The 27733-nt window shown below is 42.7% G+C and overlaps 1 protein-coding gene and 1 long non-coding RNA gene across 2 annotated transcripts; one reads left to right on the top strand and one right to left on the bottom strand.

Annotated features, from left to right (window-relative positions):
• Window positions 1-736: 736 nt before the first annotated feature.
• On the bottom strand, window positions 737-18453 carry LOC113410498 (somatomedin-B and thrombospondin type-1 domain-containing protein-like). The gene is made up of 5 exons (XM_026665093.2): window positions 17697-18453; window positions 12658-12852; window positions 9523-9601; window positions 7659-7835; window positions 737-2112 (listed from the first exon to the last, which is right to left on the bottom strand). Exons 1-5 carry the CDS (start codon window positions 17929-17931, stop codon window positions 1995-1997), a joined length of 804 nt encoding a protein of 267 aa, XP_026520878.1. The 5' UTR covers window positions 17932-18453; the 3' UTR covers window positions 737-1994.
• On the top strand, window positions 17226-27213 carry LOC148131104 (uncharacterized). Its single transcript, XR_015748448.1, has 2 exons — window positions 17226-17395; window positions 25152-27213. It is a non-coding gene; the product is annotated as an uncharacterized LOC148131104 (long non-coding RNA).
• Window positions 27214-27733: the final 520 nt, after the last annotated feature.

Genomic DNA, 27733 nt, shown 5'->3' on the forward strand with positions numbered 1-27733 from the left:
CACTGAATTCTAGGATCCCTAGCCATAATTTATGTTTTAACTGAATAATCCCACTCAAATATTACTAACAGAGCACATACATTTGTTTATATAAAGCACTTCATCATATTCAGCACTTCCCAGTTTCTTAAACTCTTTAATCTGATACTGTCATAATTTTGGAGAGGAATGGACAACTTCTTTCAGGGAGGTTGTTCTGTCTTGGAGCCCTTTGAGAGATACTGCAGCCATGGGTGATGACACCAAGGAGCTTATTTTCATAATGCCATGATGACCCAGTGGTAAGAGTGCAGTATTGCAGGTTACTTCTGCTGCCTGCCGGTTGCCTGCAATTTGGCAGTTCAAATCTCACCAGGTTCAAGGTTGACTCAGCCTTCCATCCTTCCGTCTGAGATGGGTAAAATGAGGATCCAAATTGTTGGGGGCAATATGCTGACTTTGTAAACCACTTAGAGAGGGCTGTAAAGCACTGTAAAGCAGTATATATGTCTAAGTGCTATTGCTATAAGAGGAACTTAAGTCCCTCTTACAAAGAACCAAAAAGATCTCAACATGTTGTCCAACTTATTTGCAGCTAATTGCCTCATCCCTACCCCAGAGCATCCCCACATGTCAATGAGTGAAAAGCCAAGCTAGTCTACAGAGACATCTGAATTCTACCTTGATCAGACAAATCAAAAGATGCCTTATTTTCTTATTCATCAAAATCAAAGGAAGACACAAGGAAGCATAGAGATTCAAAACACAAGGATCCATTAAACAACAATATCCACGATTGGGCTTCCCACTGGAAGAAACTGTGAAGAAGTGCATCTACAGGTTAGTCATTCTTGTATGCAATTTTCCCAATATAAATTGCCTCCCTAAAGCTGCCATTAACCTTCTAGGGGTCACATCAATCATTACTGTCCAATTACCAATATTTCTTTGGCTTTTTGTTTTGTGCAGAAACTTAAGGAAGGAGACCTTAAGGAATGAAAAACTAACCAGCATATTTTCCAGTTTCACAAAAATGAAGCAGATGACTTTAAAATATACAGGGTTAGCTCAGATTGTCAGTTTAGTTGAGTACATGCAGAAGAATTATGAAATTCTGTATAAAAGTACAAACCCTGAAATCTATTGCTGGTGCAAATTGTATGAAAATATGGATATTGGAACTACAGTATACAGTATATTCAGCTATTGCAATTTAAATATAAAAGAGGGGACTGCCATGAAACCAAAAGTTACATGCCTGGAAATCATTTCCAACAATCTACAGCTTCCGTGATTACAGCAGGCATTAAAAGTTCCAAGCATAGCTTGGCAGCAGTCATAAAATCTAAAAACTTTTGAAACATAAGGGAAGGAGATTCTTGGGAAGCTGAATCCTGTGATAGGTATCACAGAGTGCTTTATCTCTGCACATAACATAAACCATCCTGTACTAATTTCAAGAAATGTTACCCAAATTCCTTAAGCTCAGGCTTTGATACAAGATTTAGGAGATTATAAAAGTCTGAGGATGGACATAGAGCAGAAAGATTAGATCATGTTTGCTCTTCTTTGACTGCCTCCAGGTTCACTGCAGCTGTCTTAGGCAGATAAGCTTTGTTGAAATGGAAGAAGTGATAAACTCAGAAAGAGAACTTGGTGAGCAATATGTGAAGACTAGCTCAACTTGAAATATTTTAATTTTCAGAGGCAACTGCTTTGTGCACCTTGAGGATGATCCAAATTGAGCAGTGAGGCAAGGTTATCCATCTGCATTCATCAGAGTCTACCTTCAGATCAAAACCTTACAATCCTGGCTCTCTCTTACAGTGGTTCCTCTTTAAATGCTGCTATTCAATATACTTGGAAACATAAAATATTGGGAGTGAGAGGTAGGTCTTTGGACATTGGAAGAATGTTGAAAAGTCCATGCAGCAGGTTGCATCTTATTCCCTGAATTTCTGTAAATGAAGACTACAGTAGTGATAAAATCAACGTCAGTGGCATTATATGAAAAGTCAGATGAACAAAAAGCTGTGAACTGAAGGACAAGTGCAAGTATCCCTCTGACGAACCCTCTTCCAGGTTCCTCTACATCTCGGATTCCCCACAGCTTGCCAGTGCAGTAGCTGGTTCCTGTAAAACAAAACAAAGCATGCCATGAAGTGGTATTTTCATTTCTCCAAGGACAGAAGGATAAGAGGGCTATGAATACCAGACAGCAACTGCCAACAAGAGCAGAAATTAGTAGGCTTGATACCAAAGGTGATTTTTTTTTTCAAGAGGCAACTGGACTTTCTGGTTTTTCTTGGTAGACGTTTTGCTTCTCATCCAAGCATTTCTCTTCAGAGCTGAAGAAGTTTCTTGGATGAGAAGTGAAACGTCTTCAAAGAAAAACCAGAAAGTCCAGTTGCCTCTTGAAAAAAAGCACCTTTGAGACAACTGTGACTTGGATGACTGAGAATCTCCATAGACATTTAGTCGTCTTGATGTTTGTCAACCTTGGCAACTTTAAGATGAGTGGACTTCAACTCCCAGAATTCCCCCACCAGCATAGCTAGTGGGGGAATTCTGGGAGTTGAAGTCCACCCATCTTAAAGGATGAGTGAACACTGGTGTACATGTCTGGCTTTTCGCAAGTTAAGGATTCTGAATCAGATCCTTTATATTCCTAGTAACATAGAAGGTTTTACGATCCAATTGCAGAAATATATGATGGAGAAATCTTGGATGCAAAACTAATTTTTCTCTGACCCTACTTTATCAAGGTAGTATGTGCAGACTGGCAATTAATCTGTCGCAAATCTGGACAGCGATGGTGGCAGGTTATTCCTAGACAAGCATTTCCTTCCTTCCTTCTTTCCCCAGATGTATGCACATGAACATATGTTGCAAACCTGCATTCCATAACTCTCATATCTTCCTGCAAATCCTAAGGAACAGCTAATCTTTGCAAGCAAGAGACACTGGCTTTTCTAACACATGCTTTTTGCAAATCTCAGTACTGCTTAATCAGTCCTGAACCTTCCAGTAGCATTTCATTAAAAAGAAACCATCCTAAATTTTACTCCTTCACTTAAAGGCTGCCTGTTTTAAGTACCCAAAGATCTATGGTATACAAATTGATTGCAGTTTTTAGAATCAATTTCTTAAGCCCATATGTACTGAATAAATTGATCAGGCACAAAATGAACTTAAGAGTTAATTTGTCCAAGGCGCTAAAAATGTGAAGTATCTGTGCGATGCTGAAGGGGTATTTATTTCTGTAAACCATGGGTTTCTCCAAACTGTTTTTTTGGCTCCGGTCCTATTCCCATTCATCACCTAAGTTTGCCATTAAAAAGGAAGAGGAAATCTCACAGCCATTCTATCCTTTCACAGAATTCTTTGAATAGATGAATGATCTTCAGAGCGTGTTCTCCTCTCACCCTCCATTCTATCTTCTCAACTGTTCTATCTTCTCAAATGATCATGGCAGAGAGATCTTCATGTCACCATATCCCCTAGTAGATTTGATCAATGTCTCTAAGTCTATTTCAGGAAGAAACAAGAAGGACAGGAATATTGACAGATGTCTCCAGTTGCACCAAATGAAACCTCGGGAGGCATTCCAGACATGGCTCTGCTGATTCAACAAAACATTGCAGTCATAACTCGCATGCGAATTAAGCTAGTTGACATCCTGAAGCCATGAAGCCAGCTTCAGAACTGAGAAACTATTTCCCTGGAGGTGAAACTGTAGTAGTTCAACAGTATTACACTTTCTTGTTCGTTTGTTTTTAGGGAGCAAAAGAAGAGGAACGTATCCAAACAGCAAAAAATTAATGAACCTTGAATATTTGTTCGTCTCATAGAAAAAAGAAATAAAACTCATGGGAATAATTGAGGCAGGCATATTCTGTGCCTCTTTGTCTGCATCTGGGTGACTCAAAAAATTGTGTGGCCCTTAGACACTCCAAAAACTGTCCTCAAGTTCACTGAATATTTATTAATGCATTCAGTCTAACTTAATTAATCACATTTAATTTTTTTCTCCTGACTTATCTGAAACATAATCCCCAATAGGGTAGTCAGAGGCCCATGACCTTCAGTATGAAAAAAAATAGCATATGCCTGGTATAAAGGCTTTGGATTCAAGGAAGAATGAGAAGAAAGGGGATATTCCAATCTTCCCCAATCATTGCACATTCCAGATATTGGTGATCTCCAATTCCTAGAATTCCCAACCTGTACAGCCATTACTGAGAATTCTGGGAATTGAAATTCACACACCTGGAAGATACCTAGACTAAGAGATATTAGTCCACACTCTTCAGAGATTCCAGCTGCAAACAAAAGTACAAATAACAAAGAACATTAAGCCATTAAATGGAATGAAGTAATTCGGAAATCTAAGGTTTCTCTTTCAAAGTTGTTCAGATAATTAGAAATTGACCAGGGTGGGAGAATTTCACCTTAATTAAAAATAGATAATGTTTAATTTAGAAAAACTGCTTCTCAAATGAACTCTTAAATGATCAAAAATTGTTTTAACATCAACATTTAGGCCAGTAGTGTTGCTGCCATAAAGTATCGCAAACTATAAAAGGACAAGAACAGAAGAGGAGACAGAAGCTGAATTGTTCCAAGGTTTGTTCTAAAAATTCCAGCACGTACCTTTCTAAAGGCAGCTACTACTTATAGGGCCCAATGATTACAACCAACGTTTGGCCTTTCTTTCCCCCTCCTTCCCTCCTCCATTCTACTATGTAAGATCTCCAGGTATGGAGCTGCATATATAAGCAGGAATCTACAGAAAAACATATGAAGGATCCGTAGTTGGTCCAAGTGCTTAGTGGTGGGCAAGACAGCCAGGGGGAAAAAATGGGATAGTGAAGGCAAGGGAGGTTATGGTTAGCATTGTGGAAGGGAATGTGGTGGGATTCAATTTTTTTTACTACCAGTTCTGTGGGTGTGGCTTGGTGAGCGTGGCAGGGGAAGGATACTGTAAAACTTCTCCAGTCAGAGGTGGTATTTGCCGGTTCTCTGAACTACTCAAAATTTCCACTACCGGTTCTCCAGAACTGGTCAGAACCTGCTGAATACCACCTCTGGAATGGTGGCTGTATGTTAAGGCTGTCCTGAGCTTACTGGTGAGAATCGTGAACTTGTGAGATACCCCCATTTGATCTTCCACAACATTAATCACCAAAGAAAGGAAAAGATAAAGGAGAAGGAAAACAACCATCACCACAGCCATGGGACAAGTGGCTCAGCAAGGTGGGAGAGGGTAGTCCTGCAGTCGGCCAATTGAAAGCCAGCAGTTCTTTGACACCCACCCCTTCTCCATGCAATCTAGACTGTCTGCATAAGAGGAGGTCTTCTTCCAGGTAAAACACTACTTTCATGCCACACATCCTGCCTCAGCCTGGCATCAAGATGGAGAGTCCATTGTGAAAACATGTCCTCAATAAACAGTCCAAGGGAAAAGAAACTGTATGAATCACACTTTAGTTTGTAAAGAAAGAGTTGGCACAAAGTTCTAATCTGTACACATGAAAAAAATATCAGCAGGTTTACATAAACGTTTCAAATACAAGGGAGGAAATACTGTACAAAAGAAACAAATAAGAAACAAATGATGCTTGCAAAATTTGTTTGGTACACATTATTAAAATAACTGCTTTAATTTCTGCTTTCAAAAGTAACACAGAGATACATGTGTAGTTGTCTCTTCATTCTTGCCCATTTTCAATTTTTCTAATTCATTGCTTAATTTGTTTTATCAAAATGCATGCAACAGGTTTTCCCAACCTGGTTCTTTTCAGATGTGTTAGACCAGGGATCCCCAACCTTTTCGACGCCGCGGCCCGGTTCCGGCGTCAGCTGGGCGCCGCGGCCCGGTTCCGGCGTCAGCTGGGCGCTGCCATCTTTTTTTGACGAAAAATCACTTCCGTGACGTCACGAAGTGATTTTCGTCAAAAATGCGGCGCTAGCGCTTCTGGTGAGCTTTTTCGGGTAGAAATGGCTTTCTACCCGGAAAAGCTCACCAAGCGCTGGCGCCGCCATCTTTTTGACGAAAAATTGCTTTTTTACCAAAAAGATGGCGGCGCCCAGCAACCAGCGGCCCGGTAAGGCTTGTTCCGCGGCCCGGTACCGGTCCGCGGACCGGCGGTTGGGGACCCCTGTGTTAGACTACAATTCAGAGAATTCCCAGTTGGTATGGCCAAAACCTCAGCTTAACAAAAAGTTCTCTTTGTGATAGGCAAGATTTGCTCATCCTTGCAAGTCATCTCCAGACAGAACAAATGAAACACAATATTCGTACATTTATGGAAGTTTGAGACCTAACAGTCTGAAATTCTCCATTTTCAGTTTCACCTTATCTCATATATTTATTTCTGGGCAGAACATAATTATATCAGGCTTTAACTTTCATTTGCATTTTTACTATATTTTATAGCTTCAGCTGACGGTTATACTTGCTCCTATTGGTCTCTATTGAAATAATTTTGCAGCTGTATACTGAAACCATGTGTGCAGAAAATGCTTAATCTTCTTGTTTAATACAAATAAATAAATTGTATTTGATGGGCTTTAGTTTTGTACTAAGCACATCTATTGCTTCTAATAAACATATTTCATGTATAAAGCAAAATGTATTTCAAGTCCTGAAACAAGGCAACTTAAGTTCATTAGCAGTGAAAGTCCAGAGGGAATTAAGCAGTTAACTGCTGTACATTATGGACTACTATAGATGAGAGCTCATAATAAAAGTGTGCTAGGAAACAGGGAGTCCCCTGTAGTGCTAGTAATTTATGTTGCTAAGCGCTGAGGTCCTAAAGTGAAATGTTGCATGACTGCAGCGACTGCAATCCTAATTGTTCCAATTGTTAACTGAGAAGTGCAGGTTGCTATGCGAGTACTGGCCTTGGTCTCTCCCAGCTTGAGCCTCAGTAAGATTAGGGTCTGTCCAACTCTCCCCACTCACCTATCTCCCCTCTGCCTCTATCCAGAACCCTGCAGCTCTGGGGGTGTCTTGACATGCCCTAGGAAGCTGCAGCCACCCCAGTTTCATCCATGGTCAACCTCATCACCCTGCACTCTGCCACCCCAGTTGACCTTTGATGTCTCCTGGCTCCCTTGCTGTCTTCTTGAGGCATGTCTAATTCACAAGTACATGTTATTAGTAGCTACTATTTTGGGTATCAATGGGGGAGAGGTTTTCAAAATCAAAATGGTGGCCACAATCAAAACCCCATTGTTTTTTTTTTACACATCTAAAAAGAGTGAAGCTTTGATTGAACTCAACCTTTTGACCTCCCCAACTGATGGCCCAGCTACTGCAGCAAGATCTGATGGCATGGCTTGTTCATCATATCCTCTCATATCAACTCAGATACATTGCTTTATTGGTGTCAAGACCAAGGAATCTGTCACCCAATGTAGGTTAAACAGGTTTTGTTTTTGCATTTATGAAAAAGCCCATATTATAGCATAACAAATTTAACACCTTTTTTGTGATAGCATCTTCAGAAGCTCCAGCACAGAACCATAGGACATGTGCAATAACAATCCCTCTAATAGTTATCCAGGACTTTTCAATCTCACTCTTATATTATTTTGTTCTTGCAGTGTAAAATGAATTTGAAATGATCCAGTACACATTTTCCCACTAAGTAAAAGACATAATTGATTCTTACTTCTTAGCTCCGCTCCCATCCCCAGAGCAGTGTCGACTTTTGTGATCGAGGGCTGGATGTTGACATTCCACACACACTGTGTGCCCTTCATTGAGATATTTCATCCAATGAGTGTAGGAACTGTTCCCATGTAGGCAGCCTTTCGTGATGGCCATGAGCTGGAACTCAACACAATACCTGTCATAGAAAAGATCAAAGAAGTGGCCATTTGGAAACCAGAATGCCTCTTCATCTCACCCAGCTAATCTTACCTGGGCTCTGAAGTTAAGCAAGATTAGGTTGTTAACCCTTGGAGGAAATAAAACCAGGGAACTGTAGGATTGAAAAGTCAACTGAGAATTTGGAAAAAAAAATATCCTCAAAAAAGATATTGGCAGAACAGATTTGTAGTGTTGTCAAAAAAAAACTGCATGGACATGTTAATGTGGTTACCGGGAAAGTAGGACATATTTAACATTGTGCTATTCCAGTTACTGATTAACGTGACAGGGGAAACTCCCTGCCCTAGTAGTAGCTGGTTGCCCTTGTGAGAAAAAAAAATGAAAGACTAAAAAAGTTTTGAATTTGATCCCCAGGACTCTTGTGCTTTTCTTCAGTAAATCTCATAGTATTCAATGGAAATTCAGTACAAGAAAAATGGGTGATGGGCTGCAATCTTAGGTGTATAGTAATTCATACAGTAATACAGTAAGCCTACAGAAATTCACACAAAGAGCAAAGCTGCTTCTGCTTTAGACTGCAGGTGTAGTCATATGTTTGAAGAAAAACTGTGCATATAAAAACTATGGACCACAGAGATTTTTTGCATACTTTCCCCAACGTTTACTTGCATGTGGCCAGGTAATCCTGCTGATTCATCTTTATCCTGCAATGACACAATCTAAGGACCACTTTACTTCCAGCTGTGCTTACTGTATCCATGCCATGCATTAGATGATAAAGTAATTCTTCTTGGTGGGTCCTATATTTAAAGTCTTCTTTTCAGTTGCCAGGGATCTAAAACCATTTTCAGTAACATACTATATAGTAAGCAGGGTTAAGTTATTTTTTTTTTTCATTACAACCCTATAGTTCCCTTTTTTTCAGGGCGGAGTCAGGGAAACTGAATGGAGCTGAATGTTTAATGCCCTTCCCGACGCCTACCCAGAGTTTGCAGCAGATATGTACTTTTTGCACCGTGATAGAGAAATTTCTGCCGCTGCCTAGGATTGAACTCTCAACCATCCAAGAAGGAGGTGAGCATCTTCACCTGTAGGCCACCGCACTGCTCTTTAATTTAAATTTTAATAATGACTGAAAATTATGCCATACTGGTCATTAAGCAGGTTATATGTGAACATGCACAATTTTATGACTTTTTTGTGGCGGTGGTGGTTAAGTGAACCACCAGGGTTGTTAAGTGAATGCAGTGGTCATTAAGCAAATCCATTGTCCTCCATGGGTGGTTTTTGCCAGAAACAAAAACTGAACTCTGGTTTCTGGCAAAAAAATAATAAATCACGTAATTGCAGGATGTTGCAAAAAGCCATAAATGCGGGCCAGTTGCCAAGTGCCAAAATTGTGGTCACTTGACCAAGGGGGCTGTTGGAACTTCAAATTTAGGTCATAAATAACCCTGGGAAGATCCATTGTAACTCTGAATGGTCACTGGTTGTAAATGGAGGACTACCTATAGTAGAAGTAGTGGGACCGAGAAGGCAAGATCTGTTGGACGCAGAATTAGAGTTAGGGACATTCTCTTAAGACTATAAAGTCTCTCTCAGTGTCGAGATTGTTAATTACAGTATTATTGTTGACCATGAAAGACAATGCAACTAAAAGGAGGCAAAACAATAGATTCTTAATGCCGAAATACAGAACTTACCCAACTCTTTCTCTCCCGCTGAGTGCAGCACGTTTTCTCCTTGCTTTCCCATAGCCTCCGGTGGTTATTAATGCTGGGACTGATTACATGAAGGGGAGGGGAGAAAAAAACCACAATAACCACAGTCAGTGAAAACTGAACCCTCAAACTCATTTACATCAGCAAAATAGCGAAGACTGGGATGCTGATGGAGTTTAATGCCTTGTTGTTGCTTGCAAGTGGGAAACCAAAGACACGTTTTCTCCCATAATTCCAGATCACAAATAATTATTCATCAACTGCAGAATTGGGAAATCATCATACCGTTTCTTTCTTGTTGGAACAGGCCTATTTGTTATCATTCTAACATGGAAGGAAGCTATTTTAATAATCCACCATAGTTCGGTAGGAAGAAATACAACCCATTTGAATTGATCACCAAATAATTTTTGTTTGGGCCTCAGCCGTGTTTTGTTTTTTTAAGGAAAAAAATAGTTCACTGTAACTAATTAACCCTTTTAACACAGACTAGAAAAACACCATTTTGATTGTTTCTCATAAAGTGAAGCCTATTTGGACCAGCTAAGGAACATCACTGCTTTTAGTTGCACCAAATTCTTCAGTGGAAGATCCATCTGCTCTTCTTCCTGAGTTACATGTCATGGATTCTGCTGATATAGAGGTACAACCAGGGATGGGATTCAAAATTTTTAACAACCGGTTCTGTAGGCGTGGCTTAGGTGATGGGCGTGGCTTGGTGGTCATGTGACTGGGTGGATGTAGCTTGGTGGTCATGTTATTGGCTGGGCGTGGCCAATTCAATATCACTCACATCGAGACACGCATCTCCTCGCCTGGCCTCTTATGACTGTGGGGATGCTGCAACAGTCGTAAGTGTGCAAAATGGTCAAAAGTCACTTTTTTCACTGCCTTTGTAACTTTGAATGGTCACTCCACACAAGCAAAGTACCAGCAAAGGAGGAAAAAAAACTCCAGAGACAGGAAGTTTAGTCCTGCCAAGAATGTAATAAGAGAGGCATTTTCTGTAAGCAACACCAGAATGTTTCCTTCCTACCTTCCTTACAGGATTAGGCCAGTAATTTCTTCTAACAACCAGTTCTCTGAACTGCTTAGACTGTTAACAACCGGTTCTAGTGAATAGGTGCAAACTGGTAGAATCCCAGGCCTGGGTACAACCGCCTATCCATTTTCTGGGTGTTTTTCTAGGAGATCCCCATATTCACTGATACTTTTAGGACAGGGTGGGATGCAAATATTTTTTACTACCGGTTCTGTGGGCATGGCTAGGTGGGCATGGCCATGTGACTGGGTGGGCGTGGCTCTTCCTCTTTTTTTTGCAGCACCCCTCCCCCATGCTCCATATTTTTTTTTTGCCTCCTGGGCCTCAGGGAAGCCTCCTGGGAGGCCGTTTTTTGCTCCCAGGAGGCTTCCCCGAGGCCCAGGAGGCAAAAAATGGAGTGCAGCACACACACACCCCACGCACTCCTTTTTCCCTCCTGGGTAAAGCAGCAAGGAGATCCCAGCACAGCTGATCATTAGAACAGCTGATCGTTGGAAGGGGGGGGGAAGAAAGAAAGAAATACCGGTTCAGCCGAACCAGTAGCTGTGTTTTTAACTCCCAGTTCATCTGAACAATAACATTTTTTACTACCAGTTTGTCCAAACTGGTAGAATACCACCACTGCTTTAGAAACCAATTCAAGGTTTCTTAGCTGCCTTGATACAAGTATTTCCATATGCCTGTGATGAGGAACCTCTGCACCTCCAGCTGTTGCAGACCTATAATTCCCAACAGCCTTGAGCTGCAAAGACAAAGTTGTGATGCATGTAACCATCAACATCTGAAGAGGCACTCTGTCCTGAGCATATGCCATTGGCCCAACATATCTTGCAGAAAATACTATTGATGTTGTAAAGCTTCAAAACCGAGTATGGATCTGAATCCTTTATTATCATAAATCATTATCTGGAGAAATCAGACAGGCAGTAACCTTCTCCCTCCACAAGAATTGTGGATCTGTTAAACTGGTTTATCCCTTAAGAATTTAATGGATCCCAACGGACTCCACAAAAATGGAGAAGTCTAAAGTCCAGCCTGTTCTTTCGTTCATCAAAGAACTGGAAGTGATAAGCTGAATAAGATGAAGTTCAAATGCTGATGGAAATGATGCTTCATTTTGATTACAACCAAATATGCATAAGGGTACAATACCATTCCTATTTTGGCTAATTAATTCGTGTCGATATAACAGCCATAGCTTTCTCAGCATACCTTCTAAAATGCTAGAACAGGTCATAAAAATATGTATGAGTGAGAATGTTCCATTTATCATCTAGTCCAACCCCTCCCTCTCTTCACACCAGAATGCAATGAATCATCTTCAGCAGGTAATCATTTAACCTCCTTGAAAACTTCCAATGGGGAGAAACCAGGGCTGCTCTAGATAAATGATTCCACTGCTTAACAGCTCTTACCATTAATAAATTATTTCTGATAGTCAGCCAGTATCTCCTTTCTTTTCATTCTTTTTCTTTGTCCTTGTCCTATTCTTGGTCTGATCACTCTTGCGTGAATAACCTTTTAAGATACTGCACTTCACTATTTAAGAGCAGCAACTTCACTATTCCCAGCAACTCTTGACTGGATTCTGCCCGATTTGTTCCTAAGCTTGGTAGGAAAGCATCCATCTACTTGGAGGTTCTTTCTACCTGATCATAGAGGCCTTTCACAATAATAATGCTGATTCTGGTAGGGCTAATCTCAAAGGCAGTTGCCCTTTGCTGGAAACTAAATCCTAAAGTGAGAGCAAAATTATATTTAATATTGCTTTTTTATGCACCTGGGAAAGTCTTGCAATAACATTATGGAAGGTATGTTCCACCTAAAGCAATTATAGAGTGGGAAATTAGAGCACTGACTGAGTCCACGTTACATAAGAACCCAAATCTGCCTATCCCTTCTTCCTTATTCCTTCACAGAAATGGACCATGTAACATCCAGCTGTTATTTGAAGCAGTCTCTTTGCTTAGTGGGATCAGATCCATCTCTCAAACTGACCTTTAGTGTTATGCAATATAAAAATAACGGCCATAAAGTTACTTAAAGGAGGATTTGAACTGCCTTCCCCCACTTACGAATGGCGTCCTTGCACAGTGTTCCTTGCTGAGTCCAATACTCCAAACAGCCAGCTTTCTCTTCAAGAGCAGGGCAGGCTTCTCCCCCGTTTCTGGGCTCCCGAGTCACGTGTCTCCTTCGGAGGCGGTAGGTCGCTTTGCAGTGTTCTGCACACCCACTCCATTCACTCCAGTCAGAGACCAGGCAGGAGGCCTCTGCAGAAAGAAGAAGATGTTACTTTTAAAAGTGGAGATCCATTCAGGTGAACATCCCAGAACAGGGGTATGAAACTCAAGGCCTGCGGGTCGAACCCTGGAAACAGCAAAGGACTGGCCCGCAGTGTCTCTGCCAGCAAAAACGGAGCTTGGGAGACTGCGATGGCCTCCTGCAACCCTCTGCCAGTGAAAATGGAGGTCGGGAAGGCTGCACGAGCTCCATTTTCACTGGCAGAGGGTGAAGGTGGCCGTTGCAGCCTCCCAAGCTCTGTTTTCGCTAGCAGAGCGCTCGGGCCACCACAGGCACCCCAGACACGAGTGACACTGAGCTGGCCACACCCACCCTGGCCATGCCTACCCAGCCCCCAGGGTCAAACACAACCCTGATGCGGCCGTCAATTAAATCGAATTTGACACCCCTGTCCCAGAAAGAGAATCTCAAATCGTTCTTGCTAAACAAGCATCTGAGCATGTTGTGGTTTATAGGTCATCCTCGAGTTATAACCATTTAGCAATGGTTGAAAGTTGCAACGGCACTGAAAAAGATGATTTACAATCAGTCCTTGCCCTTATGACCATTGCAGCATCCCCACATGATCAAAATCTGGACACTTGGCCAAACCGGCGTATATTTACAATGGTTGCCGTGTCCTGGGACATGTGACTGCCATTTGCAACTTTCCCAGCCAGCTTCTGACAAACGAAGTCAATGGGGGAAGCCAGATTTGGTTAACAAATGCACAATTCCCTTAATAACTGCAGTTTGTATAACCACCATGAAAAAAAAAAGGTCATAAAACTGGGTGCAACTCATTTAACAACTGCCTTGCTTTGCCACAGTGATTCTAGTCACAATTATGGTCATAGATCAAGGACTTCCTGTTATTTAGATAGTATTTTAGAAGCAAGTCTTGAGGATGATAGACTGAACTGCAATAAAAACATCCACAAGTTATAAAGACTTTCTAAATGTCTCTGTTCTGCCGATTTTCCAACCAAAGAATAGGTTGTTTCATTTACAGGAGGAATATTCATAAATGTGATTTCTCAGCTACAAGATGAAGCCCTGCAGTCCATGTTCATATTTATTACATTGATATCTCTTCTTTTCTGAGTTCAAAGCAGTGCACCTTCCTCCAATTTATCCCCCCAACAATCATCCCGCTTGGGTAGGGGGGTTGGACTACATTTGCTTCTCGAAACCCTCCCAAAGTGGTCTTAGTTTAGTGCATGGCACAAATCCAGTCACTGAGATTTGTAAACCAGGGTTGGTTTATTTTTTTAAAAAAATTATCCACTTTCACGCAAGAACTTAAGGCTTCGCACACAGCCCTGCCTCCTATCTTCCCAGGAACAGCAACTTTGTGAGGCTGATAGGTTGTTGTTGTTCTTACTACTTCCCTTAGCTGCAGGATCAGCCTGTTTTGTGCACACCTAATTCAGCAAAGCGTATCAGTGCATGATGCCAGAAGGGTTCTTCAGCTAGCTTGTTTCAGAGCCTGATACTGATTACAGCAGAGAGGGAGCAACTGGACCAAAGTCATCAGCTGGCTTCTATGGTTGGGGATTAAACTAGAACTTCGATCTCCTTGTTCCTTCCCTGACATCTTATACTCCATTTCACTGGCTCTGATAAACCAGCCAACTATGGCTGTCAATAAAACTTGCAAGTACAATAAACCAGGGCTCTGCTTGCATGCACTGTATACAGTTTCAGTGTTTTATAAAGGAAGCTTCTTCTGAAATTTTTCTGCTGAATCCAAAGTAAAGCACTTGGCAGTGCTAGCTGAGAAGTCTGTAAGTTGCAAACCTAAGTAGAGACGATTGGGAAAACTGGGTTAACTCACTTTGATCTTTAGCAAAGCAAGATGACACGGAATTTAAGTGAGTTTGCTTAGAGAATTTTAGAGAGAGAGAGAGAGAGAGAAATCAAATGTAAAGATCACAGACTATTTTGCAAACAAGCATTCCACTGACCTTTACAAGAAACATTGAGGTCACTGATCTTATTCTACTGCAAAAATTGTGCTATACCAACAGAACACCAGAAGATGGCAGTATTAGAGGATACAATACAGCACTTAAATCAACCCTTGTGGGGAGGAAGAACCATGGAAATTAATTCATTTATAACACTGTTGGTACATAAATCATTGTTATCATAAAAGCTTTCATAAAGTTTTCAATTCCTGCAAGGAATTGAAGGAGAATGCAGTTATAGGAGAATTACACAGCCAGATTCTGTATTAAGCCTAACCTGAGGCTTCTTTGATTTTATATCTAGCACCAAGATTCCAGCTCTCATGGCCTACCCAACTGTAGTACTATTCACATAGGTCATGCCTATGACTTCCAGAATTCCCAGTATATCTTCAAGGCACCAGATTGGAAGTCTCTCCTAAAGAGCAGCTTCAATAATTATTTTCAGGCTAAGCATTTCCTTCTGGGCTGGGGATAATGGAACTTGCAAAACTTTTCTGGAGGGCACAAGAAAATGAGACAAATACCCTGTTTCTCCAACAATACGGCCTCCCCCAATAGGAAGTCCCAGCATGTTTTATAGGCATGAAATGAAATTAAGCCCCTCCCCCCAAATTAAGGCCTATATTAAAACATGAGAAATGGGGGGGGGGAATGGCAGAGGGGCTTGCCGTTAGGAAGTACTTTTGTTGCACACCCGGATATGGTGCTGCCTGCGTTGACCCTGATACAAAGTGCCCCACCAATGCCGAGGTCAACATCCAAGCTGTCGCCGCCTGCCCTAAGATGCAAGGGGGGGAATTAAGTCACCCCCGAAAAGACGGCCTAGCCGTTTTTTCGGGGCTCAAAAAAAAATAAGACCAGCCTTATTATATGAGAAATAATGGTACTTTGAAGCCAGAGACTTTAATGTCAATAGAAAAAATAAAACACAGGTAGTCCTTGACTTACGACCACAATGGAGCCCAGAATGTATGTTGCTAAGTGAGAAACTTGTTGAGTTTTGCCCTGTTTTATGACTTTTCTTGCCACAGTTGTTAAATGAATCATTGCAGTTGTTAAATTAGTAACATGGTTGTCAAGTGAATCTGGTTTCCCCCATTGACTTTGCTTGTCAAGAAGGTCGTAAAAGGGGATCACATGAGCCAGCAGCACTACAACTGTCATAAAATGTGAGTCAGTTGTCAAGCGTCTCAATGCAAATCACGTGCCCATGGGGATGCTGCATCGGTCATAAATCCCTTTCTTCAGTGCTGTTGTACACTTTGAACAGTCCCTAAATAAACTATTGTAAGTCGAGGACTACCTGTACTATATAAAGACAGGCAAAAGAAATATATAGGTAGTCCTTGACTTATGACCACAATTGAGCCAAAAATTTCCACTGCTAATCAAGACAGTTGTTAAGTAAGACTTGTGCCATTTTACAACCTTTCTTGTCACCATTTGCTGTTAAGCCAAGATTGCTCTAAAGCTAAATGCATTCTAACGTGGCCATCATCTGCGAAGATCTGTGGGGTAAAATTCCAGTAAAAGCTGGAATGTCTATATCAGTGATGGCTAACCTTTTGGTCGTTGTGTGCCGAAAGTGTATGCTTGCAGACGCTTGTGCACACACACGCCTATACCCATAATGCAATGCACGTGTGACCCCCCCCTGCACATGCATGTGCAACCCCCCGCACTCCTCCTGTTCCCCCGCATATTCACACATGACCCCCTGCGCTACCACTGCCCCCTGCGCATACACGTAAGCTCCCACCCCAATGTGCATGCACACACGTCTCCCGCACCCTGCCCCCCTGTGCATGTGCAGCAGATACCCCGAAAATCAGCTGGCCGGTGGGAGGCGTGTGCGCATGCACAGTAGAACTGAGCTGGGGGTGACAGTTCGCGGGCCGGCAGAGATGGCTCTGTGTGCGTACCACTTCCGGGTCTATATACTGCCTTCCAGTAAATGTTAGATCCTAACAACTGCCTAGATTAGCCCCTGAAGCTTTTTGGTTAATCCTCAATTTACAACCCTTTGTTTAGTGACCGTCCAAAGTTACAATGCAACTGAAAAAAATAAGTGGTCCTTGCACTTATGACCGTTGTAGCATCTCCCTGGGCATGGTGAGTATTAAACACTCTTGGAAGGCACAACTGAAAATCTCCCGTTTTTAACCCAGGGGCCAATGGTGCAGGATGACAAAATGAGCAATATCTCTGTAAGCATTAGCTGTTGCCTATTCCAGTCAGCTCCAATCTTGACTCAGCTACTCCTTTTATATGGCGACTGTGAGGATCTAACATTGCAAAACAAAAACCACAAAAGTTCACTTTCCTAGGTCATTCTCCCCTGACTTTGTCCTTTCAGATATTACACGTAGATATTAATCCGTTCCTGGATTTCTCCGCTGCTCAGGGATTCTGGGAGTGACAAGCTGGGCAAACTTAGAAATTTTCTGACAGTGAGAGCAATCAAGCCATGGAACAGAAGTTGCCTTCAGAAGTTGTGGGAGCTTCATCCCTGGAATCTTTCAAGAAGAGGCTGGGCTGCCATCTGTCAGAAATGGTGTAGGTAAGGTCTGCGGGGGGGTTGGACTAGATGACCTACAAGGTCCCTTCCAACTCTGCTCATCTGTATGTAAGTCGCATAGTTGCCAGGCCACTCGCAGTAGTGGAGCCTCCAAGGCGCAGCAGCCGCTACCGTAGCGCGGGCGAGAGAAGCGGAGACGAAAGAGCTCCGAAGAAAAAAAGAGCGTAGGGAGAAGCAGGCGGGGACCAGCCTTTCGCCCTCCAGGCCCGCTTTACCTGGCGAGCTCCGTGCCCGCCCGCCCGCCCGCCCGCTCCCACACACCCCGGGCCGCGGGGAGACGCACCTGGGCAGAAGTGCCGGTAGTCGCTACAGCAATCCAGGGTGGAAAGGCAAGCCTGGTCGCAATAGCAGAGCCCGTAGGATCCGTCGGGTCTCCAACCGGCGCTCGCGCACTCCAGGCTCCTGCCCGAACAGCAGCGTCCCAGCTCGGCACAGCCGCCCGACGCTCCCGCCGAGGCCAGCAGGGCGGAGAAGAGCAGAGCGGCCGCCAGGCTCCGGGAGCCGCAGGTCCCCGGCATGGCTGGCCGGGCCGGTTGGAAAAGGAAAGCCGGAGAGAAGATATAAATCGGGCAGAGGGTTGCCGTACAGCGCCTAGCACCACCTTCCTGCCGGCGAGCAACCCGCCTTGAGGCACAGCTGACGTAAGAATGGGCGCCCCGGCCCCGCCAAAAAAAGCAGCGCCTTCCAAGTTGCTGCTGCCCCCGCGCTGAGGGAATCCGCCGAAAGAATGCTAATCCTAGTGACAGTGGAAGTGGATTTCCCGCGCGTTTCGGCCAACAAATCTGAAAGCAGCAGCCCCGAAAAGTTCGGATGGCGCCGGCAGTTGCTTCTCCGAGCCACACACAGACACCCCTCAGCCAGTTCCCTGCGCAACCTTAGCGGGCCGGCTGCGCCCACCCGGTTGAGGATCCGCGCAAGAAAAGGGCCGAATCTTTGGTCTTTGGACTTCGAGCTCCTTGACTAGCCTGCGATCGCTGCCGACGAAACCCTGCCCGAGGCGGCGGGAGGGATCCCCGCCTATATAAGCTTTTCTGTGAATTCAGCTTCAGGCGCGCCTAAAGGAATCGAGTCGGTCGACGCCTTCCAGTCACCTGTAGGCATGTTTGCCAAGGGAGGCAGCGAACTTTGCAAGGGATTTTCTTTTGACTTGGGACGCTGCCAGCCAGGGGATCCACATTAAAGAACTTCCCTCTAATTTCGGGAGGTTGGCGGAGAAGCGAGCTCGTGTAAAATTGCAGGCACTGGTTGCTGCGCCCTATGCTCGGTAACGAGGCTGATGCGTACGGCGCCCTCTTACCGTTTTCTTGCTGGAGAAGTTAAGGAATGCAAGCCGAGTTTTTGCCAGGCTGTGTTTCCCTTCCAACTGGGAGAGGCTCCAACTACTCTTCGGGGTGTGGGAAGAGAGGGCACCAGGTGACTGGGGGGCGGGGAGGGGGGGAAGGTGCGCTGAAGAATATGGCATGTGGGACTGTTTCCCTGATAAATGCTAATAATCCAGGGTTTCAAACTAGCTTGCAGGGGCATCCATGTGTGGATGGTGTGAGTGGGTGTGAAACAAGTTAAAAAAATCAGCCACAACTCTGACTCTTATTTTATGAGTGTCCATGCAAGGAAAAAAAGATGGTTTTCCGGACCTTGGATTATGATTGTTAGCTTGACTGTTTATATACATACGCACACACACAACCTACTAGCCTGATTGACTAGTTACAGGAGCGGAAGAGGGCACATGGTGAAGGAGGTGTTACTGTACCACTCTAGGGTTATCCAGAACTGTCTGCATTGCTTCATTCTGCATCATTTGTAGCTTCTGAATATTCTTCAAGGGTAGCCCCGTGTAGAGTGCATTGCAGTTATCCAAACAAGAAGTGATCAGGGCATAAGGGACTGAATGCTTATAACCCCATATGCAGAAGGAGCCTGCATAAGAGGTAGCCAACACTTTGCATTGTGGGCAGTGGTGGATTAAGGCTCACTGGTGCCCTAAGCACTGACAAATCTTGGTGCCCTCCTCCTTTGCACATACTGTACAAACGAAGCCAAGCTTAGGCTACATAAAAGTTTTTGTGGTGCCCCCTTTGGGCCAGGTATCCTAAAATAACATCTCAAAAATAACACAAAAACTAAAGCATGAATCAAGGTCTCGGAATGCCTTCAACTTAGCTTCGCTGTTTTATTAGTCACAGTTTAAATTCAAAAAGTAGATAAGGAAGCAAAACGCATTGACGAGAGTTCCAAGGCAAACCAAGATAATTAATCACACATTCCAGGAAGATAACTGGGGAGAGTCCATGGGAAGAACGCCAGCAAAGATAAACCTCAGCCAAGGAAAGCACTCATTTGACTCCAGCGTCTGTGAACACGCAGTTCCAAACTCTTGTACAGAGCTCACAGCTGCAACCCTATGAAGAGGATCATGGCCCTCTCCTCCCGAGTAGACCTCACTTTTCCCTGATCCTCTCCTCCCTGCGTGCCCTAGGATGGGTAGGGGATGGGTCTGGATCCTCCTCTGATTGCTCAGCTGGCGTCTGCCCTTCCCCAGCCTCCTCCACAACCTCCGGAGCCCACACTTCCACTCCCTGTTGGCTGTTCCTCCTCTTCCTCAGAGTCAGTCTCCACCAGGGGCATGACAACGTGCTTAGTCTGCTTAATGGTTAATGCACCACTGATTGTGGGCAGAACTCTGCTTAATCGTGATGCCCCACCTGAAATGGTCATAGAGGGAAAGGACAGGCCTGATGCAACCTAAGGGATTAATAGCAACTGGGCAGATGCCATCTCCAGGCTACACCATCAACCACATCATTGACTAAGCCATTAGATCTTAAAACTGTTTGACCCAATTACCCCTTTTTCCTAGTCTCAATGCACAAAAAAGCCAGACTCTGTTGTTCTATGCAATTAGCTCAGCAGTGACAGTTCCCAATTGGATCCTTGACTCACAAACAAGCAATTATTGTACAGATTGATCCATTATCCCAGAATATGCCCCCAAAGTAGCTTCAGATTAACCTTTCAGAGCCTGGAGGCTAAGTGGGAATTGTGGGGTTGAAATCCAAAGGGTCTGGACGGCACCAGCTTAAGGACAGCCGCCATAAAAGATATGTCAGTGCGTTTTTCTTTAGCATATGCAATTTTGGAGATCTGTTCATAGGATCTAAAAAGGTAAATGTTGTAAGCAAAGTCAATGGAGAAGCCAGCAGGGAAGATCGCAAGTTGCTCCAGTAAGCTGCCCTTGCTGTTTTTCAAACTTTCATATTCCATAGCAGCACCCCCACACTCCATACTGCACACCTACGCTCCATACTGTCCCATGGCTTCCATTGACACTCTCAAGACCCTCCCACAAACCCACTACCTAATGCCCTCCTGTGGCAGCCCCCCCCCCCCATATCCTCCTATCCAGTGGTGGTATTCAAATTTTTTTTACTACTGGTTCTGTGGGCGTGGCTTGGGGGGCGTGGTATATAGCTTGGTTGGTGTGGTGTGGCTTGGTGGGCGTGGCATGGTGGACGTGGCAGGAGAAGGAGACTGCAAAATCTCCATTCCCTCCCCACTCCTGGGGGAAGGAGACTGTAAAATCCCTACTCCCTCCCCACCCCACTAACCTGCTTTCCAGCTCCGTTCTTCTGTGCAGGACAACAAAAGAAGACCCAGCCGATCAGCTGGGACTCAGGAGGCAGAGAATAGATGGGGGTGGGATGAGCCAGAGGTGGGATTTGTCGGTTCTCCGAACTACTCAAAATTTCTCCAGAACTGGTCAGCACCACCTCTGTTCCTATCCTCTGCATTCCTTACTTGGAACTCCTGCCTCTTCCCATTGAAAGACATTGCTGTCATTCAGCAATGCAGTCATGTGACTCGTGCTTTACAACCTCAGCACTTAGCAATAGTAATCCTGATCTTAAATGTCATTGTAATTTAAGGACTGCCTATAAATGCTTGGGCTGCATTCTTCTGTGATGCGCTTAAAAGTGAACCTCATAGAATTCACTGAGAATTCACTGCATCTTAAAACAGACCCTGAAAATGAGAAAAAATTCAGAATGGGACACGGTTCCCTGTTCCACACTGTTCACTTTTTCACTGCTTCATCAATGAATTCATGAAACTTGGGGGGGGGGGGAGGGGAAACCTGGCCCAGTGTTAAACTGCAGGTAGCCCTCAACTTAATGACCGTAATTGCAACCAGAATTAATGTTGCTAAGCAAGGCAAGTGTTAGGTGAATCACACCTGATTTTATGACCTTTTTGTCATACCTGTTAAGTGAATCACTTCAACTGTTAACTGAGTCATATGATTGTTAAGCAAATCCGGCCTCCCCCATTGACTTTGCTTGCCTGAAGCCAGCTGGGAAGGTTTTAAATGGTGATCACATGACACCAGGAAGCTACAGCCACCACACATACATGCCGGTTGCCAACTGCCTGAATTTTGTTTAGATGACCATGGGGGTCATCTACGACAGTCGGAATTGCGAGGATGGTCATGTCACTTTTTCCAGTGCTGTTGCAACTCTGAAAGGTTGCTAAAACAAATGGCGGTAAGTCGAATGTATTTCATCAGCAAAGAACAGGACCATTATTCCACAGTTCTCTGCACAATAGCCTAATTTTTCACCGTACCGCGGTGAACGTCTAAAAAAAAAAATGTGCCTGGAGATTGGCAACTGATGAAGAGAAGGGCGGGCCCTTCTTGCCAGAGCAATGCAAGTCAGTTGAATAGTGGTGTTTGCCTACATCGAAATGATGTACACTAGAGAGCATTGTTTGAGCTTACACAAGTCAAAAAGACTATTCTCACTGACTATTCTCAGTGCTTAGCAGAAAGAGAAGGGACTGGATGCAACCTTATGGCTTGGTGGCCCATTCCTGTACTGATATAAGCTTCATCCCTGGACACTTTCAAGAAGAGATTGGACTGCCCTTTGTCAGAAATGGTGTAGGGTCTCCCGCTTGGGCGGGGGGTTGAACTAGATGACCTACAAGGTCCCTTCCAATTCTGATTATCTGTTATCTGGTCATGTGGATCAGCCCCAATGAAGTTGAAATTAAACTTAATATTAGAGGAACTCAGGGTCATTTTAGGAGAAAAGTGGATGGTATTCCAAAATAATGTTGCTTCTAGTCCAGTGGCAGGATTAATTTTTTTTTGCTACTGGTTCTGTGAGCATGGCTTTGTGGGCGTGGCAGGGGAAGGATACTGCAAAATCTCCAGTCAGAAGTGGTATTTGCCAGATTTCTGAAATACTCAAAATTTCTGCTACCAGTTCTCCAGAACTGGTCAGAACCTGCTGAATACCACCTCTGTTCTAGTCTGCTTTGATTGCATCCATTTTCACCTCGCCTTACCCATGCCATGCTCAGAGGACATATCACAAATCATTATGTGATCTTCAGGCCAAGGCAGGTTTATTCAGTCATGAACTAACTGGCAGAAAATTCAGCATGTTAATGACACCCTGCCCCAAGACATGTTAATCACTAAGAGATGTTTTTATAAAAATTGATAAAGTGGTAACAACTTTCTCATTGACTTTCCAATGGTATCACGTTGAGCCCTGAGGGAAGTTAAGAGAAGAAAGATACTTATCCATATTACCCATCAGATAATTTGTTCTTACATACTCTTTCAAAACCATGCAATTAGTACATAGTGTAATTTTCTCAGCAAGACTGTACACCATTGTCTTAATTTCTGTATGGAACCTGTTGGCATCTCCTTATAGTTTTTTTGTTGTTGTTACTCTTGGTTCAAATGAAGCATATTCAAGTTTTTCTAATAAATAGTCTATACAAGACTTGGAGTTTGAACAACTGATCATTGAATATAGCAAATATTAAAACAGCCAAATATTTTTAAAGACATATCTGATTAAGTAAATCAGCTACCTCTGTTGTTGATCTGAAACTTCTATCAGTCCATATTTAAAAAGAGGAAAAATTATTTTAATAATATATTGAGAATGTATTGAGTTTAAAATTCTAGAAATTGTTTTTTCCCACCACCCGTACAAATCAAAACCTTTCTCTGAATTTTAATTTTAACCTTTTGTAGGCCCTATGACAGTGCTCTAAAAGAATTTTAGTGCTCACTTAATTATTTTCTTATATAGAAAGGCAGAGCTGTGCAGCTGTCATTTTATATCAGTCATAAAGACTTTGGTTAAGTTGATGAGTGAAGCAGCTGTCAGGATTCTCCATGCTGCCAATATGAATATTTTGAACACATCTCATTCAGTGTTATTGGCTGACTGAAATTTTGAAAGAGTGCTTCAATTATTATGATTATTAGTATCCACCATTTGACATACTTTATTTCTTGGTAGTATTAATTGTGGGATGTTGTAATTATTCTCAGCAGCTATTTTAAGTTACTCATGTTTTATTTTGTTTGAACTGATAGTAGCCCAGAGACCTGTATATGAGATGAATGATCATATACATATAATAAGCAACTCAATAAATAAAATTATTGTTTATTGTACTTTTTTATTTTCTTTTTTGTTTCAAAGTTTATAGGCTTCCTTCAATGGGCAGACAAATGGAATATAATAAAGTAGTAACTGAAACTTGTTGGATAACTCTTTGTCCAAAACGTGTTTGAGAATTCAAGAGAATCACAGTTCAAAACTATGTACCTTTACTAATACAACATACAGATATATAGAGAAAGGAGGAAAACAAAACAATTCTTCAGGTGACTTCTTTATTTAGACCTTTTCAAATAGGCAGGAATTTGGGCTTAAATAAATAAAAATGAATAGCTTTCAGGGAACCCCAAATCTTAGCAGCTAGAACACACAATAATATTTCCTTTTGGGTAAGTTCATGTGGTAAAGGAATTATCCATAGACCTTTTGCCAAAAGAACAAGATGAGATTTCTTAATTGAATCCAGTTGAATAGCCTCCTTCCTGTAATTGTCCTGCTCAATCATATTAGTTTGAAGGTCAGAGAGGTATGTCATAGAAAATGAGTCTTGCTTAGCTTAAAGAAAAATATTTATTAGAACATAAATGTTTGTGATCAGAGTGTTTTATAACTTATGTATGGAGAGGGTGCCTCAATGTTCACATTTAATATACTTATAGGTTACACATATTAATTCAAATTAGTACATTTTTTTACATAGGTATAAAAAGTATAAGAGTTGGATGTCTATGGATATTCTCAATCATTCAGGTCATGGTTGTCCAAATCATGCTTTTTCCAAAAGACAACTGGACTTTCTTCGGTTATTTTTCTTCTTCTTTGAAAACGTCTTACTTTTCATCCCAGAAGTTTGAACTGAAGAAGTTTCTTGGATGTGAAGCGAAAAGTTTTCAAAGGGAAAACCCCCCCAAGAAAGTCCAGTTGCTTTTTGAAAAAAGCACCTTTGTAACAGTTGGAGTTAAACAGCAATGATTCTTTAACACTGCAATTAACATTTAATGCAATTAACACATTTAACATTTTTTTAAAAACCAAATTTCGTACCTTTCAGGCCTAAGCAGATGAAATTTACATTTTTTTTTAATCAGTTGCAAAAGTGCATCAGAATTGGACACTGAAATGTTGCTAGCTTCATGTCCCTAAAACAAAACTGAGACAGTCTATGGAGATTCTCAGTCTCCAGGTCATGGTTATCCCAAAGGTGCTTTTTCAAAAGGCTAGATTTTCTGGCAGCTGTGATTTAATTTGAGCATATCTCCCAGTTTTTTGTCCAATAATACATTAAAAATCTTATTTTGTTACAGGAAAGGAGATCAGCCCAGTTTACTAAGAGCTACAAGCAAGCTTCGGTAGTGGCATTCCCTAAAAAAAAAGATACTTATTTGCTGATACCTCACCAAACACTTTAGTCTGATCATCTGGCAATGGGAAACTTTAGTGCCAGTCCCTGCTGAGAAGTCTTTTTCTGTCTTAATTAAGAACGCTGCATAGTGGTGGAATTGCTTTTGACCCAGTTCCCAATCGTTCTCACTCCAGTGTCTTTTGTTAAATGATTTGGCTGGAAGATCCTGGCAGTTGGGGATTGATAGAAAGGAACAATTATTCTCACTTTTACTGCTGCTGGAATTTGCAATTGTTAATTGTCCTTTGCTGGCTGCACCAGCAGAATTGTTGGGGTGCTCCAGGCAAGATGTTCACGCAATATCCTGAATTCATGTTGGCAGGAACAGGAGAAACCTACCTGGAAACACATGCTCAGCATGATGCATGAATGTCTGCAGTTGTTTGAGCTTGTCCAAAATGCATTAGGTTATACAAATAAGGAACAGTTGCCATACCATATGGATTTTTAATTCTCATTCGTTTTTGGTTTTGTTTTCAAATTACTGCAACTTCACACTGAAGATCTGGAACATAGAATGCCTGTGGTTTCACAGTATGAGGGAGTTTATGGTCTGGTGCGGAAGGAAGATGAAAATGGAAATAAAATATTTCACAAGCCCAATGCCCTCCAGATGGCCTACAATTTCTGTCAGTCTCATTCCTGGAACTTCAACTTCTTCTAAAAACCAAAACAACTAAGAACTCTTTGACTTTGTTTTCTAGAGATGTGAAGGAGAGCTTCCAACATGCTCATCAACAAAGGCCAAATTGAATGACCTTTACCTGACTTGAAGACAGAAGGGTCCTTTCTGTTTGAGATCCAGCAAGGCTGAGAAGAAAGAAGAAAGGGCCAATGCATACTGAGATCAGGGCAGCCACCTCTTTTTGTTGTTCAGTTGTTAAGTCATGTCCGACTCTTTGCAACCGCATGGACCGTACCATGCCAGCCCCTCCCCCCCCAGAATGTTCTCAGGGAAGCCACCTAATAACACCTGAACAAATTTGCTTACATCACCACCAAATGAAGGTTCCTTTCTTACTGTCCCCAACGTGGTTCCCAGCAGTTCCACAGACACCTCCCTTAGCATCTACAAGACCTTCCCATCAGTGGTGGGATTCAAATTTTTTTAGTACCATTTCTGTGGGCGTGGCATTGCTTGGTGGGTGTGGCGGGGAAGGATACTGCAAAATCTCAATTCCCTCCCTTCTCCTGGGAGAAGGTTACTGCAAAATCCAGTCCCTCCCAACCCCACTAACCTGCTTTCCAGCTCTGTTCTCCTGTGCAGGGCAACAAAAGAAGATGCAGCCAATCAGCTGGGACCCGGGTGGCTGAGAATAGATGGAGGTGGGGCCAGTCAGAGGTGGTATTTGCCAGTTCTCCAAACTATTTAAAATTTCCGCTACCGGTTCTCCAGAACTGGTCAGGACCTGCTGAATACCATCTCTGCTTCCCATGTTTAAATAAAAGCCTAATTCTTTTATTTATATATTTAGTAAAGGAAAATGGAGAGAAACATGTGCCAGTTGGAGACAGTGGAGATCGTAGTCGCAATGGGTTGGACACAGTTTGTCTTCTGAGCAGTCACTTGGGGAATAATAAAATTTCTCTCCTCTCCATCATCAAGTCTATTTGTGCATGGCCTAGGACTTGGAGGGTCTGTGGATCCTAGGTCTTTATGCCACCTGCAGGCCTCAATTGCACCCCTTTTCTATATGCAATATGTCATTCTTTTTTAATCAGGCTTTGCCTGGGGCCCCAATAGAGGCCTTCTACATTGTGGGTGGCTGACTGGCTACAGATCCCACCTCCAGGCCTCCCATCATCTTAGTATTCACTTTTCTATTCAATTATTTTTATTTTAATGGTTCTGTTGTCCTTTTTTTAAAAAAACTTTTTATCATATTGTAAGCTGCCAAGAATTGGTGGTATCAGTGAGTTAAGTAACATAGAAATGTAATAAATAAATAAATGGTCAAAGGATATTTTGGCTCTTATCTTTCTGAACCAGTTTTCTGTATTTCCTCTTCAGGAAACTTTTCATTGTGGATATACAGTACAGCTTTTAAATGCCAATTAAATTTGTTGTTAGTCGCGAAGTTGTTGTGCAACCCATAGCGACCCCATGGACAACATTCCTCCAGGCCTTCCTGTCCTCTACCATCCCCCCAAAGTCCATTTAAGCTCACGCCTACTGTTTTAGTGACCCTATCCAGCCACTTCATTCTCTGTCATCCCCTTCTATTGCCCTCAATCTTTCCCAGATATGGTTCTTCTTCAGTGAGTCCTTCCTTCTCATTAGGTGGCCAAAGTATTTGAGTTTCATCTTCAGGATCTGGCCTTCTAAAGAGCAGTCAGCGTTGATCTCCTCTAGGACTGACCAGTTTGATTGCCTTACAGTCCAAGGGACTCGCAGGAATCTTCTCCAGCACCATAGCTCAAAGGTCTCAATTATCTGGCGCTCAGCGTTCCTTATAGTCCAACTTTCACAGCCATACATTGCAA

This window comes from Notechis scutatus, chromosome 3 (genome assembly GCF_049901735.1).
Source record: "Notechis scutatus isolate UNSWTSFEM ecotype Mainland chromosome 3, rNotScu1.2, whole genome shotgun sequence".
In the NCBI taxonomy this organism is placed as follows: Eukaryota; Metazoa; Chordata; class Lepidosauria; order Squamata; family Elapidae; genus Notechis; species Notechis scutatus.